The sequence below is a fragment of the Symphalangus syndactylus genome, chromosome 3, assembly GCF_028878055.3.
Source record: "Symphalangus syndactylus isolate Jambi chromosome 3, NHGRI_mSymSyn1-v2.1_pri, whole genome shotgun sequence".
In the NCBI taxonomy this organism is placed as follows: domain Eukaryota; kingdom Metazoa; phylum Chordata; class Mammalia; order Primates; family Hylobatidae; genus Symphalangus; species Symphalangus syndactylus.
In genome coordinates this window covers 15,691,689-15,708,125 of record NC_072425.2, presented here as the reverse complement: position 1 = coordinate 15,708,125, position 16,437 = coordinate 15,691,689, and the positions used below count along the sequence as shown (strand labels likewise).

Genomic DNA, 16,437 nt, shown 5'->3' with positions numbered 1-16,437 from the left:
TTCGCCAACACAATTCCCCTTTATTGATGACCTTGCACGTTAATATCATACAGCAGGGCAGGGGCAGGAACCAAGCTGAGTGGAACCAGAGGCAGCTTGCTAGCAATGTTATCCACAGGAACACAGCTGCCACGGAGGTGAAACCTCACACCATGGCCCCTCGGCCCCAGACAATCCTGTCTCCAGGTCCTGGGAGTTTGGGAAGCAGGGTACAGACGCTGGCCTGGTCATAGAGATGGCAGGGAGTGGCCGGGGCTGAGCTGGTGAGACAGAGCTCTTGCCAATCTCCTGCTCTGGAGGGCTGGTTCCCTTCCCCAGAGGAGGCACCGGTGGAGGACGTGCCAGGGGCCCGGGCCTAACGTCCTGCTCAGCCTCTGCACTCAGCCCCAGGTCGGGCCCTGGCAGGTGCTGGGATGACCCACGGAAGGCACTTGGCTGGGGCCTGCAGGCCCCCTGGAGGATGCGGTCCGTGACTCAGTAGATTTGGGGGAACCAGGGAAGAGGGAACCAGGGAAGAGGGAACCAAGGAGCTGAGCCCTGGTGGGTGGCCCATCCCAGGGTGGGCTTGGCTGTGACATTGGCAGGCCTGAGTCCTAGGGGCTCAGAGCTTGGCCCGGGGGTGGCTCTGCAGCAGGGCACGCATGTCCAGGAGCGCCTTCTCCAGGTAATGCGCCAGGCGGGCGGCGTTGGTCTCTGCGCAGCTGTTGTAGGCCGACAGGGAGAAGTTGATGTGGGCCTCCATGGGGTTATAGCAGACACCGTAGCCGTCGGGGACCACGGGCCCGAAGAACATGACGCAGTCTGTCTTGGCAGGGACCTGGGGACGGCAGGAGGAAAGCTCTCAGCTCCCCTACCTTGATGCCCCCAGCACTTCCCAGGCTGCCTGTGCTTCCGCCAAGACTGCAGGCCCCTTGTGGGCAGGGATCATGGTCTGTCCCTTGCTATATCCCAGCAACCAGTACAGGCTGGCACGAATCAAATGTTCCTTTATACCTGACCAGTGAGTCAGCGAAGCTGATTCTCCCATGAGGAGTACTGACCCCTTCTCAGCCTGCCTGGGCTGCAGAGAGGCCCCTGCCCCCAGCTCCTCCTGTGGAACTCAGCTGTGTTGGCATTGGGTCAGTGGGGCCTGTGTGGGCCACATCAAACTGCCAGTGGGTTCTCTGCCTCCAGCCCCCGGGGCACCTGGGGCAGTGGCCCACCTGGCTGGTGGAGAGGTGGAAGTGCATGGCGATGGCGTAGGAGGTGTCCATGAAGATGTCGGGCATGCTCACCAGGTCCTCGATGGCCTGCAGCTTCAGGCCCAGCAGGTGTCGATCAAAGGCCTCCCCGCGGATGGCCTGTTGGGGTGGGAGAGCCGTCAGGAGCAGGGGCTGTGGACCCCCGGGGTATCCCGGCCCTCTTCAGCCTGTGGCAGCGCCACCCTTCGCAGGCACTGGCCACTCAGAACCACGAGACCAGAGTATCATGGCCAGAGAGAGCCTTCGTTTTACAGATGGGGAAACCAAGGCTCAGGGAGGGGCGGGGATTTGCCCAGGGAGGCAGGAAAGTGCAGGGTTGTGGAGCACAGCCCTGGAGCCGGGTGGCCTAGCCCCATCCTGGCTGCAGGGCCTTGGCAGTTTGCTTAGGTTCTGGAATTGTAGTGTCTTCATCTGTAAAGAGGGGTGAGTCCTACACTCCCCTCGCAGGGTGGCAGTGAGCTCTAAATGGACGTGTGCATGTAGCACGGTCACAGCCTGGACACACAGGTGCTCAGAGATAGAGCCAGGACACGCATCCAGACAGACACCTCCCTGACTGCAGCCCAAGCTGCTGGAGGGCAGGAAACTGGCTGTCTGCTGGACCACGTATGCCTAGCGTCAGGGAGAGATACCTAGCGTCAGGGAGAGAGTGTGACCCAACATCTAGGGCCCAGGCCAGCCCTGGAACCTGGAACCAAGGCAGTTACTGGGCCCAGGCTTTCTCCAACTTTAAAATGGGGATATTTGGCTGGGCATGGTGGCTCATGCCTGTAATCCCAGCACTTTGGGAGCCTGAGGTGGGTGGATCACCTGAGGTCAGGAGTTTGAGACCTGCCTGTCAACATGGTGAAACCCTGTCTCAACTAAAAATAGAAAAATTAGCCGGGCGTGGTGGCGGGTGCCTGTAATCCCAGCTACTCAGGAGGCTGAGGCAGGAGAATCGCTTGAACCTGGGAGGCGGAGGTTGCAGTGAGCCGAAATCACACCACTGCACTCCAGCCTGGGTGACAGAGCAAGACTCCGTCTCAAAAAAAAAAAAAAAAGAAAAAGTTGGGGGCTATTCAGCCTGGCTCCAGGTGCTCCCAGGCTGGGGGAGGTGTGGTCCTAGCAAAGGGTTGGCAGCCATTGGCTGCAGGGACGGACAGCCAGAGGGACAGACAGATGGCTGACACTAAGGGACAAGTGAGTAGGCACAAGCGGGCTCACTTACCCGGTCGGTGTAGCCTCGGTGGGCCTGCACGGCCTTCCGCAGCAGCTCCACTTTCTGGTGCTCCTAGAGTGGTGAGGGTCGGAGGGAGCTGAAGCACTGTCCCTTCTCTTCTGGCCCACCTCAGTAGCCCACCCCCACCCAGCACTAGATTCTGAGCTCTTTAAGAGGAAATATTGGGGCTGGGAGTGGTGGCTCACGCCTGTAATCCTAGCACTTTGGGAAGCCGAGGCAGGTGGATCCCTTGAGGTCAGGAGTTTGAGACCAGCCTGGCCAACATGGTGAAACCCCGTTTCTACTAAAAATACAAAAATTAGCCAGGCATGGTGGCAGGCACCTGTAGTCCCAGCTACTTGGGAGGCTGAGGCAGGAGAATTGCTTGAACCCGGGAGGTGGAGGTTGCAGTGAGTCGAGATCACACCACTGCACTCCAGCCTGGGCAACAGAGCGAGACTCTTTCTAAAAAAAAACAAGAAAAAAAAAAGAGCGAGTATTGCAACTGCCAACTCCTTGGTCCTCAGCCAGGGCCTGACATAGGGCAGTTGCTTACTGCCAATGAATAAATGAATGAACAAATGAATGACTCTCTTTTCGTCTTTGGCCCCCAGGAAGCTCAGAGCTAGATTCACGGCTCCAGCTTCTGTTAGATTCCCCGTGCCCACCATGGTGCTGGAATCCTGTAGGTGCTCAATTAACGTGTGTTGACTGAGTGAGCAGGAGGGAGATGGCTCAGGCCCAGCTCACCCACCCTCGCCCCAGACCTCTCACCATGACGCTGGAGTCATCCATGGCCTTGACAAAGGCGAGTGAGTCCATGGAAGCCGAGCGGATGGTGTCGGTGCGGCCCAGGTGAAACATGCGCAGGGAGGCACTTTCATAGGTGGCACATGCCTGCCCGTAGATCCTGGTGGGAAATGGGGCTAAGCACGCCCCTTGGAGGCCGGCATCCCCTCCCCTGCCCGCAGGTCTCCTCCCTCCTCCATGGGCGGGCCACAGAGGCGCACCTGTAGTAGGCCAGCTGCAAAGCCATCTGGATGAAGGCATCTGGGCTTAGCTTCTCCGACTTGGGGAAGTCTTTTCCAAAATGGTGGAACACCATCACGGTGATGTCCAGGTCCTGGATCATGCTAGGGGTGTGGGAAGAGCAGGTGAGGAGCAGGCCCTGGCAGCCCCTGCCAACCCCACAGAGGGTCTGGGTGTCACGACAGAGCTGGCACAGGAGCCTCTCAAGCTCAAGGGCCTGGCCTCACCCACCCAGCACGGGGATGGCGGGGGCAGGCACTTACATGCTGAGGTTCTGCTTGGCCTTCTCGATGTCACTCTTGATCTCGGGGGTGATGTTGAACCGCAGCTTCCTGGGCATGGGCAGGGGCACCATGGGAGACCGCACAAGCTCGGGTTTCTTCCTGCACAGTAAACGGGGCCTCAGGCTCATGCTGGCGCCTCGAGAGCCTGGGTCCATTCTGAGACCAGGGTGGGGAGGATGGGTACCTGAAGCTGGAGGGGGCCAGCCCAGGGAGGTGTGAGTTTGTTCTGAAAACCACCCTCACTTCAGCTTTTTTTCTTTTCTTTTTTTTAGATGGAGTCTTGCTCTGTTGCCCAGGCTGGAGTGCAGTGATGCGATCTCAGCTCACTGCAACCTTGGCCTCCCTGGTTCAAGCAATTCTCCTGCCTCAGCCTCCTGAGTAGCTAGGATTACAGATGCCCATCACCTTGGCTAATTTTTTTCTTTTTCTTTTGAGATGGAGTCTTGCTCTGTCGCCCAGTCTGGAGCAATGGAATGATCTCGGCTCACTGCAACCTCCACCTCCTGGGTTCAAGTGATTCTCGTGCCTCAGCCTCTTGAGTAGCTGGGATTACAGGCACCCACCACCACACGTGGCTAACTTTTTTTTTTTTTGAGACAGTCTCATTCTGTCGCCCAGGCTAGAGTGCAATGGTGTGATCTCGGCTCACTGCAACCTCTGCCTCCGGGTTCAAGCGATTCTTCTGCCTCAGCCTCCCAAGTAGCTGGGATTACAGGCACCCACCATCAGGCCTGGCTAATTTTTGTAGAGACAGGGTTTCACCATGTTGGCCAGGCTGGTCTTGAACTCCTGACCTCAGGTGATCCGCCCACCTCAGCCTCCCAAAGTGCTGGGATTACAGGTGTGAGCCACTGCACCTGGCCTAATTTTTTTTTTTTTTTTTTTTTTGAGACAGAGTCTTGCTCTGTCGCCCAGGCTGGAGTGCAGTGGCACAGCCTCCACTCAACGCAACCTCTGCCTCCTGGGTTCAAGCAATTCTCCTGCCTCAGCCTCCTGAGTAACTGGGATTATAGACATGTGCTACCACACCTGGCTAATTTTTTTTTTTTTGTATTTTTAGTAGAGATGGCATTTCACCATGTTGGCCAGGCTGATCTCAAACTCCTGACCTCAATTGATCCTCCCACCTCAGCCTCCCAAAGTGTCAGGATTACAGGCGTGAGCCACCATATCTGGCTTGCTTCCTTGGAAGAAACAGATTCCCAGGCACAAAGGAGAGTGATATTCCCCTGTAAGCTGGTCTGTCACCTGTGTGTCACCTGTCACTAGAAGCTGGGGAACTAGGCGAGAGATGTGACTGTACTCACGTGTACTCGATGACATAGTCCAGAAGGGTGACAATAGGGGGCCCCTCCGCTGCAGCATGCTCGTACACGAGCCCACAGGAGCCATCTTCTGCCACGATGAACTGTGGAAGGGAAGGGAGACCCCGGTCAGCCCCAGGGCCCTGGGGGGTGGCCCCTCACCCAACAACTCTTTGGTTGAGGCAAGGGCCTCTCTGAAGCCATCTCAAGGGGCTATGCTGACTTATTACTGTTATTAACGATAGCTGATACTCACCAGGTGCCCTGGTGTGCTAAGCACATCCCACGCTCAGCGTGCCTGACTGAGTCCTTCAAACTACTCTACCGGTGAGGTCGACCATCACCCCATTTTACAGGTGCAGAGAGGGATTGTTGTGCCAGGATTGCACTGGTGACCCCGGATCCCAGGTTCTCTGTGAGGCACTGAGGGGGTGTGCTGGGGGTGACAGCGGTTTCCAGGCCAGAGGCAGGACTGGTGATGACAGGCTGGCTGCCTGGTAATTACGGCAGCATCCAGCCTGCTGGCTTCCTGCCTGCTTTACAAGCTAGGAGGCTGGGGACGCAGGGCTGGGGAGGGGCAGGAAGTCCCGAGGCCACGGAGGCCCTGTTCAGGTGTGCGTTGAGTGGGCGAAGCCCTGCTGGGCCTCACCTGCAGCGTCTTGTCGAACCAGCGGTTGCCGCTGTTGAGCCTGCTGCCGCCCCCGTGCAGCATCTGGCCTGCCACGTGGCTGCGGTACACGTCTTCTGAGACCCTGGGCACGGGCGCATCTAGGCACACGGTGAAGATGCTCTTCTGGATGGAGCGCACGGAATCCCGGTTCACCTTGTCTGCAGGTGGCATGGGGCGGGGAGACGAAAACGGGGTGAGTCTCAGGGTGTGGGACAGACGGACCAGCCCCTCCGCAGCCTCCTGCCCTGGGCTCTTCTGACTCATCTGTACCCCTCTGGGATGAGGAGACCCCACCTCGCGGGCCCTCCAGGGCATTCACCGAGTGCAGGGTGTGGGTTCAGAACTTCACACTCAACAGGACCCTGCAGGCCCACAGCACTCCTCAAGGCAGGGCCCAACACCTGGCCCACTTTAGACACAGGAAACCGAAGCCCAGGGGTCACATGGGAGCTGGTGTGGCAGCCAGGGATCCCACACAGGTAGTCTGACTTTGGGGTCAATGCCCCTGAGCAAGACATGCTTTGGAGGATTGCTGGTGCTCAGGGGCACAGGGAGCGTGGAGGTGGGTGGGCTTCTCAGCCAGAGGACTTGGACTCTAATCCTAACTTGCTATTTAGCTGAGAGAAACTACCCTAACCATGAGGTGTCCTCATCTAGGACATGGGGCCCACACTGCCTGCTCCACGTTGAGAGGATGCAGCGGGAAACATGGCTGCCCATGGCTGTGCAGGGCCCAGCATGCCGGGGGAATGTTGGGAAAAGGGCTTGTGGGATGCCTGTATAAACTAGCCACAAAAATATGGGACAGTAAGTTGTGGAAAGCCAGAAGAGGCCGCGGAGGAGGAAAGCCTACTAATTGCCATCATGTTCCATGCTCAGAGCGAGACCCGCTCTCCTATCTGTAAACACTGTGTTCAAGGAGAAAGACACTCCTTTGAAATACTGGGAAGTGGAAGGACGTGCAGGCTCCTAGTTAAGCCCGCTCCCACCAGCTAGTCTCCAGTAAGTTAAAGATACGCTGTTTGAGCACAAAGGAGATTCATTTAAACCGCTATTGCTATAGATTACGCCTATGACGCACTGCCTCCCTTTCACTGTTTCGCCCTGAACATCTGCTTCTTAGATCTAAGTGACTGCACTCAGTAAATAGTGTGGAGACCAGAACTCTGCGTCTTTTGCAGCCTCCATTTTGCAGCTGGCCCCTGGCTCCACCTTTATGAACTCTTAACCTGTCTCTTCTCATTCCTTTGTTGCCAGAGGACTTCAGGTACCCTATGGGTGGTGTTGAGGCTGGTCCCCAACAGGGGAAGAGGCCTGGGTGTGCAGCCCCAGCACGGCCCCCAAGAGGCACCTTTGATGAGGGTGTTGTATGCCTTGGCCCAGGAGTTGCGGTGGTTGGAGGTGAGGATGCCCACAGGCTCCTTGTTGGTCTGTAGGGATGAGTTCCAGATCTTCTCCAGCTGCACAAAGATCTGATCTGCAGTGAGGGGCGTCCCGTCACTGTGGTACACATCCAGCTCAAAAAACTGTTGGGGCACAGGCAGGTATGAGGAGGGAGCTGAGTGGGGACCTCAGGCTGAGAGCAGCCACCTCCCCATACCTGCCTCCTTCTGGCCTTGGCCTTGGAGGGGATGGAATCAGGCCAAGGGTGAGAGGGAGGAGGTCCTTGGATCACCCTTCTGGGCTGGGCAGGCCCATGGCCCCTCCTAGCCTCCCTGGGCCCCCAGTGGAGAAGCCAGGGGTACCCATTCCTGGGGCACGTGGGCACGTGTGCTGGGGAACCCCAGTGGGGAAGCCAACTGCGGCCGTCATGCTGTACTCCTGCAGCAGGGCCAGGGCTTGTAGGTGTGGGTGGGAGCCGCCCACCTGGTAGTTGTGTACCACGGTGATGTGCGTGGGAGGCTTCTTGGTCTCACTGAAGTTGCTGACCGTGTCCTGCTTGGGGCCTGGCACTCGGCAGGAGGACAGGATCTGATAGTACTGGTTCATGCACAGTGGCTTCCCCCCCAGGTACTCCACCGGCAGGGTCTCGCTGCGGGGCAGAGGGGCAGTGAGGGCGCTACTGGGCAAGTGAATGGGGAGGAGGGCAGGGTAGACAGGGACCTGCTAGGTACTGCTGGGGGCTCACACAGTGTCCCTGCTCCCCCTCCCAGATGAGTAGGACACTTCAGGGCTGCGCTGTGGGCAGTGGGCTCGCTTTGTGCCCCAGAAGGGCCCTGTTCAGAAGTCACCTAGAAACTCCCTCCCTTCCCCTCTCTGGGCTTCAGTTTGTCACAGGGGAGATGAGGCAGCGAATAAAACTCTGGGGTCTTCTTTAGTTGGGATGGGACAGGGTCACCCACCAAGAGGAGATTCCAGCAGCTGGAGCAGGGCCCAGGGCCCGAGCTGGCATGCCGGGCCAGGGCTGGTGTCAGAGGTGGCTGTGGTTATTAGGCAGGCCTGGGCAGGGGTGGGGCTGGGCAGGGGTGTGGATGCTCACTTGTCAATCATGACCTTGAAATCCAACACACCCTCAATGAGTTTGGCAGCAAATCTGGAAAGATTGATTAGAGATTAGAAGCTGTGTGGACACCCTGAGGGAGGCCCCAGGCTAGGGACACCTGCTTGGGGAGCGGGAGGACTAGTCTTCCTTCCTCCCTCACCGCTTCCAGAAAGCCCGGGAGCGCAAGGGAGGGGCCTGCGAGTCCCAGCTTGCCAGTCTGTGTGTGCTTCTTCATAACCTCTAGAGGGAGCACGGTCAGGAGGGCTCGGGGAAGTGCTGGTGGCCAAGGGCCTAGTAGGACTTGGGTGCTAGTCCCCTGCAGCTGGAGTGTGGCTTGGTTAGGGGTCAGTGGGCTGGGTCGACCCACAAAGGGCCTGAGCTCCTGAACCACAGCCTAGAATCTGGAGGGGGAGGGGGTGTCATCTGCTCTGAAGCATCGGTTCTGGAGGCCCTGGGCCCCTGGGGTGGTGTGCATGGGAGAGCAGTGGCTCCAGTGTTCCCTCCACTAGGTCCCTTCCCCACTCTGGGCCTCTGTGTCCCCCAGGCCGCCTTCCTCCCAGGGCTGTCTGGCCCATGGCAACCACCCTCAATGCTTGGGGCTGCCCCTGGATCCCACCATGGGGACCAGTGGCTGGAGTTCCTGGGCCTGAACCCCGGCCCTTCCCAGGGTGCCCTGGTCCCTTTAAGAGAAGCAGGTGGCAGCAGCCAGTGGCTGGTCCTTGGGCAGGAGATCCTTGTCACTGGTATTTTTATCTCTGGTAGGACTGGAATAGGGGCTGGGGCAGGTGACCTGGCCGAATGTGGAAAAGGGGACTGTGTACAGAGGTCACCCCTGTGGCTAGCTGAGAAGAGTGGAAAGGAGAGGTGAAGTGCTAAAACTGGGGTGGGGGAGAAGCCTCAGGTACGGAGGAGGATGGGGCCTCTGCGAAGATGTGGTTAACAGCCATGAGGCTTCAGAGCTGGAGAGACCCTGCTTCCTGAATGGGGTCTTGGGCAGCTCCCTTCCCTGCTCCAAGCCTCAATTTCCCCATTTGTAAAATAGGGAGGATGCTCTCTACTTCATAAGGCTGCTTGTGGGGCAGAAAGATAAACAGGGTCGGGGCCCCTCCAAGCCGCTGGGGGAAGTGGACTTGAGGGGCCCGGCTGCCTCCCGGCTCCCTAGCCCCAGCCACTCACCGGAGCTGACCCTGCAGGTCCACGAAGTCCTGCTTGGGCAGCATCACGCCTGGGCTCGAGTAGATGACCACAGGCTGGCGGTACTGGAGGTAGGCGGTCTTGAGCCACCACTCAGACAGCTGGGAAAAGGGCCAGAGCCTGTCAGGAGGGGTGCGTGGGCCTTGGTGCCCCCTGTTCCCCAGGGCTAGGGGACCTGGCTGGCCCCCATGCCCTCTACCCGGCTATGGAGATTCTCAAAGTAAATGCTTAGATCCAGAACCCACCCTCCCTGCCCCACACCTTAAACCCACCAGCCTCCTCCCTTTAGCTCGAGTGATCAGTATTAGCCAGATCAATCAGAGGCTGCTGCTAAGAAAGGATGTGAAAGAAGATCGGGAGGAAACCTGGGGTGTGGGGAGGGGCAGCAAGGTGAATGAATTCTTTCTTTTTTTGAGACAGCGTCTCGCTGTGTCGCTCAGGCTGGAGTGCAGTGGTGCAATCTCGGCTTACTGCAAGCCCCACCTCCCGGGTTCACGCCATTCTCCTGCCTCAGCCTCCCGAGTAAGTGGCACTACAGGCGCCGGCCACCACACCTGGCTTTTTTTTTGTATTTTTAGTAGAGATGGGGTTTCACCGTGTTAGCCAGGATGGTCTCGATCTCCTGACCTCATGATCCGCCCACCTTGGCCTCCCAAAGTGCTGGGATTACAGGCGTGAGCCACCGCGCCCAGCCTCTCTCTTTTTTTTTTTTTTTTTTTTTTGAGACGGAGTCTCGCTCTGTCGCCCAGGCTGGATTGCAGTGGCATGATCTCGGCTCACTGCAAGCTCCGCCTCCCAGGTTCACGCCATTCTCCTGCCTCAGCCTCCCGAGTAGCTGGGACTACAGGTCCCGCCACTGCGCCCGGCTAATTTTTTTTTTTTGTATTTTTAGTAGAGACGGGGTTTCACCGTGTGAGCCAGAATGGTCTCGATCTCCTGACCTCGATCCTCCCGCCTCGGCCTCCCAAAGTGCTGGGATTACAGGTGTGGGCCACCGCGCCCGGCAAGGTGAACGAATTCTCCTCTTACACATTCTCTGTCAATGACTGTCATATGTTAAATTAAAATGTATGCCTGAATAGATAGAAAGGAAAAAAGGGGGCCGGGCGCGGTGGCTCACGCTTGTAATCCCAGCACTTTGGGAGGCCGAGGCGGGCGGATCACGAGGTCAGGAGATTGAGACCACGGTGAAACCCCGTCTCTACTAAAAATACAAAAAATTAGCCGGGCGTGGTGGCGGGCGCCTGTAGTCCCAGCTACTCGGAGAGGCTGAGGCAGGAGAATGGCATGAACCCGGGAGGCGGAGTTTGCAGTGAGCCGAGATTGTGCCACTGCACTCCAGCCTGGGTGACAGAGCAAGACTCTGTCTAAAAAAAAAAAAAAAAAAAAAAAAAGAAAAAAGGGAAGGGTCTACGAAAACAAAGTCCAATGAGTGACTTTTTTTTTTGAGACAGGGTCTCAGTGTCGCCCAGGCTAAAGTGCCATGGTGCTATCTCGGCTCACTGCAACCTCCACCTCCTGCATTCAAGCGATTCTCTTGCCTCAGCTTCCTGAGTAGCTGGGACTATAGGTGCGTACCACCATGCCTGGCTAATTCTTGTATTTTTTGGTACAGACAGGTTTTCACCATGTTGGCCAGGCTGGTCTTGAACTCCTGACCTCAAATGATCCACCTGCCTCAGCTTCCCAAAGTGCTGAGACTACAGGCGTGAGCCACCACGTCTGGCCCAATACGTGAGTTTTTGACTATCCCCAGCAGAGAATTGTCCAAGGAGGCAGGAGACCGGGGTATCAGAGCAGCCTGAGGAACCTGGTCTTGCTCTGTGGCCTCGGGGAGTAGATACCCACTTTGATCTCAAGGTCAGGGCAATCTTGAGGGGATGCTCCCTGCAAGGATGAATCCTTATGCTAGTGACAAGATGTGGGTGACACATCCTTACTCTCTGCCCTGATGGTCTGTCCTCTGTCTGGGGGGTGGGGGTCTCTGGGCACCAGCCAGGGATGTGGTATTAAAGGCTCCATGTCTGGCGCTGTGCACACTCCCAGGTGACTGTCACCCTGTGTCCTCTATGCTGACTGCAACACCCACCCTCCCCGCACACAGCCAGTACAGCTTTCTCTGGCCTTCCACCCCCAGAGACCTGGGCCCACCTGCGCCCCCTCAACCTGTGGCGAACAGCAGCAGGATGCGCCTCTTCATCACACGCACTCCCCTGCAGCACTGGGCCACTAGTCTTTGGCAAGGGGTGAGGGGGAGGCGACTTGTCCCCAGGTTGTACAACAGGTGACTGGTAGCCCCTAAGAACTGGGTCCCTAAGTCAGTCAGACCTTCCTGTGTGGCCGAGGGCTTCCTTGAGAGCTGCTGTGTGGCTCTGGGCTTTTGGGCCACCTCTCTGGGCCTTAGTTTTCCTCATCTGCAGATCAGTGAAGGGCAGACAGGAGCTCGCTTCCCTTGGGGAAACAGCCAGGGGCCTGTACTCCACTAGAGATCCCAGAGCCTCTGGCCAAAGCTTGGGAGAGCAGGGGAGACCCCGCAGGTATGAGTACTCCCCCAGCGAGAATCTGCCAGGTGGTGGCAGAGACCCTTCAGTGGCCCCGTGAGTGGAAGGAGGGGTGCCCCCACTCCTTTAGCCAGGAGCTTCTGTTTGAAGGAGTCCCAGGCTAAATGAAGTTGGAAAACCACCAGCCCCCAGACGCTCTAAGGACCTTTCAGGGGAAGCATCTTGGTTCTGGAGTCCAAAGTCCTGACCTGACCAGTCTCAGCAAATGTCGACAACTCCCACCTCCTGTGTGCAGCCCCCAAGCCTCCGCCAAGCCCAGGGCTAGAGCTCTACCTCCCCTCCCAATGGCACCCCCTATAACACAGCATTTCCCAGGGCCGGACCGGCTCTGGCTCTCCCACAGGCAGCTTCTCTCTCAGGCAACCGCAACTTGGCAAATTCCACCCGTGCCCCCACCTCATTGGCAAGTGACACCGGCACTGCCTCCAAAACAGTCCTGGACCCAACGACTCTCTCTCTCTCCCATCCAGTGTCAGGCCCAGGCTGCCACAGCTCCCTGGGGGTGATGTCACCCCTCCCACTCAACTCTGGCTCCCACTCTGCCTCCCTCCCAGCAGCTGGGCCACCTTTTTTTTTTTCCAAGACAGAGTCTTGCTCTGTCGCCCAGGCTGGAGTGCAGTGGCACAATCTCGGCTCACTGCAACCTTCACCTCCCAGGTTCAGGCAATTCTCCTGCCTCAGTCTCCCGAGTATCTGGGATTACAGGTGCCTGCCACCACGCCCGGCTAATTTTTGTATTTTTAGTAGAGATGGGGTTTTATCATATTGGCCAGGCTGGTCCCGAACTCCTGACCTTGTGATCCGCCCGCCTTGGACTCCCAAAGTGCTGGGATTACAAGTGTGAGTCACTGCATCCGGCTGCCACCTTTTTAATCTGTGTATTGAAGTATGAGATGAAAATAGAAAAGCACACGAAGCACTGGTATAGACACATCTTCCAAACTGGGTACACCTGTGTCATAGATCAGACACAGAACCTGGGCGATCGGTCACTGAGTGACACATATCCCCTGCCTGAGGCTGTCCCACCGAGCACAAGGGCATCTTCTATCTGGTTGTACCTGCCGTGCACCCCACTCCTGCCTCTGTCCTGGAACATGAAACCTTGTCCACAACCTGTATCCTGTTCATTACCTTTCTCTCCTCCCTACTTGAATGTCAGCTCCAAGGAGCTGGTGACTGTGTCCTTCTTGATCACCCAGCACCCTGCCAAGTGCCAGACACAGAGTACGTGCTCACGAAACTCTGGGCGGCAAACGAACGGCCGTGCCAGAGCAGTGGGCACTGGAGAACTGTGCATGTGCAGCCAGCAGCAAGTCACAGTAAGGGCGCCCTCACTCACCCAGTTCTCTGTCTTCCTGGCCCGACGCTCCAGCCCCTTCTGAAGGCGCTCCCCTACGCCTCCTGAGGCCTGAAACTCATCCACCAGCTGCTTGGTGTGGGCCCACTCCTCCTCACTCACGATGGGCTGCAGCGCCTTCAGGTAGTGGTCCAGGGACTGCTGGAGAGGGGGCACGGGCAGCCGTGGCAGTGCATCCTGGTGTGCCTTGAAGCGGCCGGAAGCTTTCATCAAGGAGGAGGGCTTCAGGAAGCCCAGAGGCTTCACCTGCAGGCAGCAGAACATCCCGTTCATTCCCTCCCAGGCTCTGGAGCCCTGGCAGCCCCAAAGCTGTAGTCCTGGGCACTTATGTGCCCATCCCTGGGGGCAGAGACGGCCTCTTGGGTAGGGCTGGCCCTGGCCTCCCAGCCCTAGAGCTCTAGGTGTCCCCGCCTCTCCGGGGCCTGGAGATGCAGGTAGGGATGGGGGAGGGTGGGGTGTGGCCATGGTTCTTGGCAAGGCTCAGGGGAACCAAGTCAGGATAAATGGCACCTTTGGGGTGGCAGAGGTGAGGGGGACCGCCCACCTGTTGGGTTGCACAGGCCCCTCCTTTCTCACCCTGGAAGAGGAGCCAGCCAATGGAGTGGTGACTGTCCCTCTTGGAGGTCCTCACCTCCTTTTCTCCCACCCTTTCCAGGTTGAGAAATAGAAGGGAAGAAGGGAGAATCACAGAGAGCCAGACAATGGCAGCACCTTCGGGTGAGGGGCCTTGGGCTTCCTCCTGCCTTTGAGATGGGGCGGGGTGGGGTGAGGGCAGTGCTGTGGCGAGAGAGCCGGATGGCCTGGCATGGAGGGTGAGAGGCGGCAGAGAGAGAAAGAGAAAGTCTGGGAGGCTGTGGAGTGGGCAGAAAGAGACAGGAGGGCCCGAGGCTGCTCTTGCAGCGGGCAGGCGAGCGGCAGGAGCTCTGTTCCGTACCTTCTCTCTCTGCTGCCCGTCCTCCTCCATGGCAGGACTGAGGTTCTGGGCCCTGTCTGCCTTGGCTGGATCTCTAAGCCTAACTCTGCTACAAAGTGGGTGAGCAGAACCTAGCCAGAGGCAGCCACTTGCCTGGACTGGAAAGAGAAGACAAGAGCCAAGATTCAGGGGGAGGCAGGTGGCAGTGGCAATGGCTGTGGTGGCATCGGGGGTTGTTGCAGTGGCAGGGGAAGCTCCTGGACTCTAGAAGCTGCTCCACCCTCCCGAGCTCCCATAAGTAGAGGAATGGGGAGCAGGTGAGAGGGCTAGTGGGGGGCATTCCAGTAGAAGGAAACCTGGAAAGTTCTTTTCTTTCTTCTCTGCATGGGCTCAGCGCCAGGGAGGCAGGCCAAAAGGTAATAAAAAATCCACCTGTCAGAATCTGCGAAGATCTTTTTGATGAGGGAAAACTTGGCTGGAGGACAGAGACTGCCTGGCCGCTGAGGTTACACCACAGCCCTGGGATCGGTCCTGAAATTAGGGTTGGTGCAAGGGAGCAGACACCAGGAAAAGGCCATCAGTGGATGGGACAGCCAGAAGCCCTGCCTATTTCCTGTTTCTCTCTAGGACTCCTGGGACCCATCTGAGCCATCCCTCTACAAACAGTCATTTTTTCCCGAGCTGTGGCTCATTCAGCTAGGGTCCAAGAGTGGAGGACTTTTGGTATGAAAAATAAACCAAAGGATGCTGGGATTGGGCTGGATTTGAATGAGCAGGTCCAGGGGACTCTGGGCAAGTCCCTCCTTGCCTCAGTTTCCCTGCAGGAAAGTAACCAGGCCAGTTGGATGGTCCTGGAGGATGATCTAGAGGCTGTTTGTGGGATGGATGCAGCTTGGGAGACAGTGACAAGGGTGCGGTGGAGGCTCAGGGTGTTGCAACACCTAAAAGAGCCTCTAAGCCTGAGCCTGGATGCACCCTCCGCCCTCTGGCCCCGTAGTGTGTGTCTGAGACAGAGTGAGACACCAGCAACATATGCGTGGATCAGGGACGGAAGGGACTGAAATTAGGCTAGCATGCGGGCTGCCCTCCAGGGAGGACTGAGGGGTAGATATAGCCAGGGTGGGGAAGGGGGCTAGAGGAGAGGATATTGCCAGGGTCGGGGAGGGGCTGGAGGGGAGGATACAGCCAGGGTGCGGAAGGGGGCTGGAGGGGAGGATACAGCCAGGGTGGGGAAGGGGGCTGGAGGGGAGGGAGGCCATGGGGCTGCCACCTGCCAGTTCTGAGGCCTTTCTAGCTTGATGCCTCCGCGTGTTTCTCTGGCCACACACAATTCCCCAGGGACCATCTGATAAACCAAAGGAGTCTGACCAACTGGACAGGGTCGGAGAAGTGGCTCTAGCATAAGCGTGCGACGGGTGTGTGAATGAGAGAATAACTGGGAGAGTGAGCTAGGGTCTGGACGCTCCTGGTCTCTCTCCCCCACCGGCCTGTCTCTGGGTCTAAGGGTGGGGGTGCTAACTGAAGCCGGGGTCCCCCTTGTCTTTCCCGGGTCGTTGGAATTGAATGCTCCAGGACGTGGGTTCAATCCCGCTTCTGACCTTGCGCCCCAATCTCCTGCTCTGCCAAACCTGGGACGCCCACCTGACCCCACCCCATCAGCTGGAGGCCGGATCGGACAGCGGCCGCAGGACGCAGTCTCCGTTCCCGGACGCAGCCACACGGCCCGCCCACGCCGTCCAGGGCCCTCAGGCCCCGGCTCCGCCGCACTCACCACGGTCCTGGCAGCGAAGGCTAACATCTTCGCTGCCCGTCCGCGGACACGCAGTCCGCTCCGCCCCACACACCGGGCAAAGTCCGCGCCGCCGCCGCCGCGGCTGGGGTCGGTGGGTCCTTGCTAGAGCCTTCGGGCCAAGGTCGCTGAGTTACCGCCGCCAGCCAGTAGAGGCAGCCCCGCGCCCACCCTCTGGGCCGGGCGGCCTGCAGGCAGGCACCCGGGGAGCAGGACTCGCGAGGCGGGGCCTGGGCCGGTAGCGGGCCCCGGGCGGGCAACCGGGCCCGGGAGGTTGGCTGCGGGGCGGGGGCGGGGCATCGATGGGGCGGGTCCTCCTTGGGGAGGGACAGGAGGGGCGGGGATGGAGGGGCGGGGCGTCGCCCGATAGCGGGTCGTAGTAGGGTGGCTGCGAGCCGGGGGCGGGACC

At 58.5% G+C, this 16,437-nt stretch overlaps 1 protein-coding gene across 7 annotated transcripts; it reads right to left on the bottom strand.

The window, feature by feature from the left end:
* On the bottom strand, window positions 1-16,343 carry CRAT (carnitine O-acetyltransferase). Of its 7 annotated transcripts, XM_055270773.2 has the most exons (16): window positions 16,011-16,316; window positions 14,672-14,770; window positions 14,261-14,397; window positions 13,309-13,572; window positions 9,388-9,506; window positions 8,209-8,262; window positions 7,596-7,761; window positions 7,081-7,255; window positions 5,709-5,887; window positions 5,063-5,163; window positions 3,735-3,854; window positions 3,453-3,575; window positions 3,217-3,352; window positions 2,452-2,514; window positions 1,203-1,340; window positions 1-817 (listed from the first exon to the last, which is right to left on the bottom strand). In XM_055270773.2, exons 3-16 carry the CDS (start codon window positions 14,288-14,290, stop codon window positions 602-604), a joined length of 1,884 nt encoding a protein of 627 aa, XP_055126748.1. In that variant the 5' UTR covers window positions 14,291-14,397; window positions 14,672-14,770; window positions 16,011-16,316; the 3' UTR covers window positions 1-601. The 7 variants fall into 7 exon arrangements, with proteins under 7 accessions (XP_055126748.1, XP_055126751.1, XP_063491916.1 ...); XM_055270776.2 differs by lacking the exon at window positions 14,261-14,397; XM_063635846.1 differs by lacking the exon at window positions 14,672-14,770.
* Window positions 16,344-16,437: the final 94 nt, after the last annotated feature.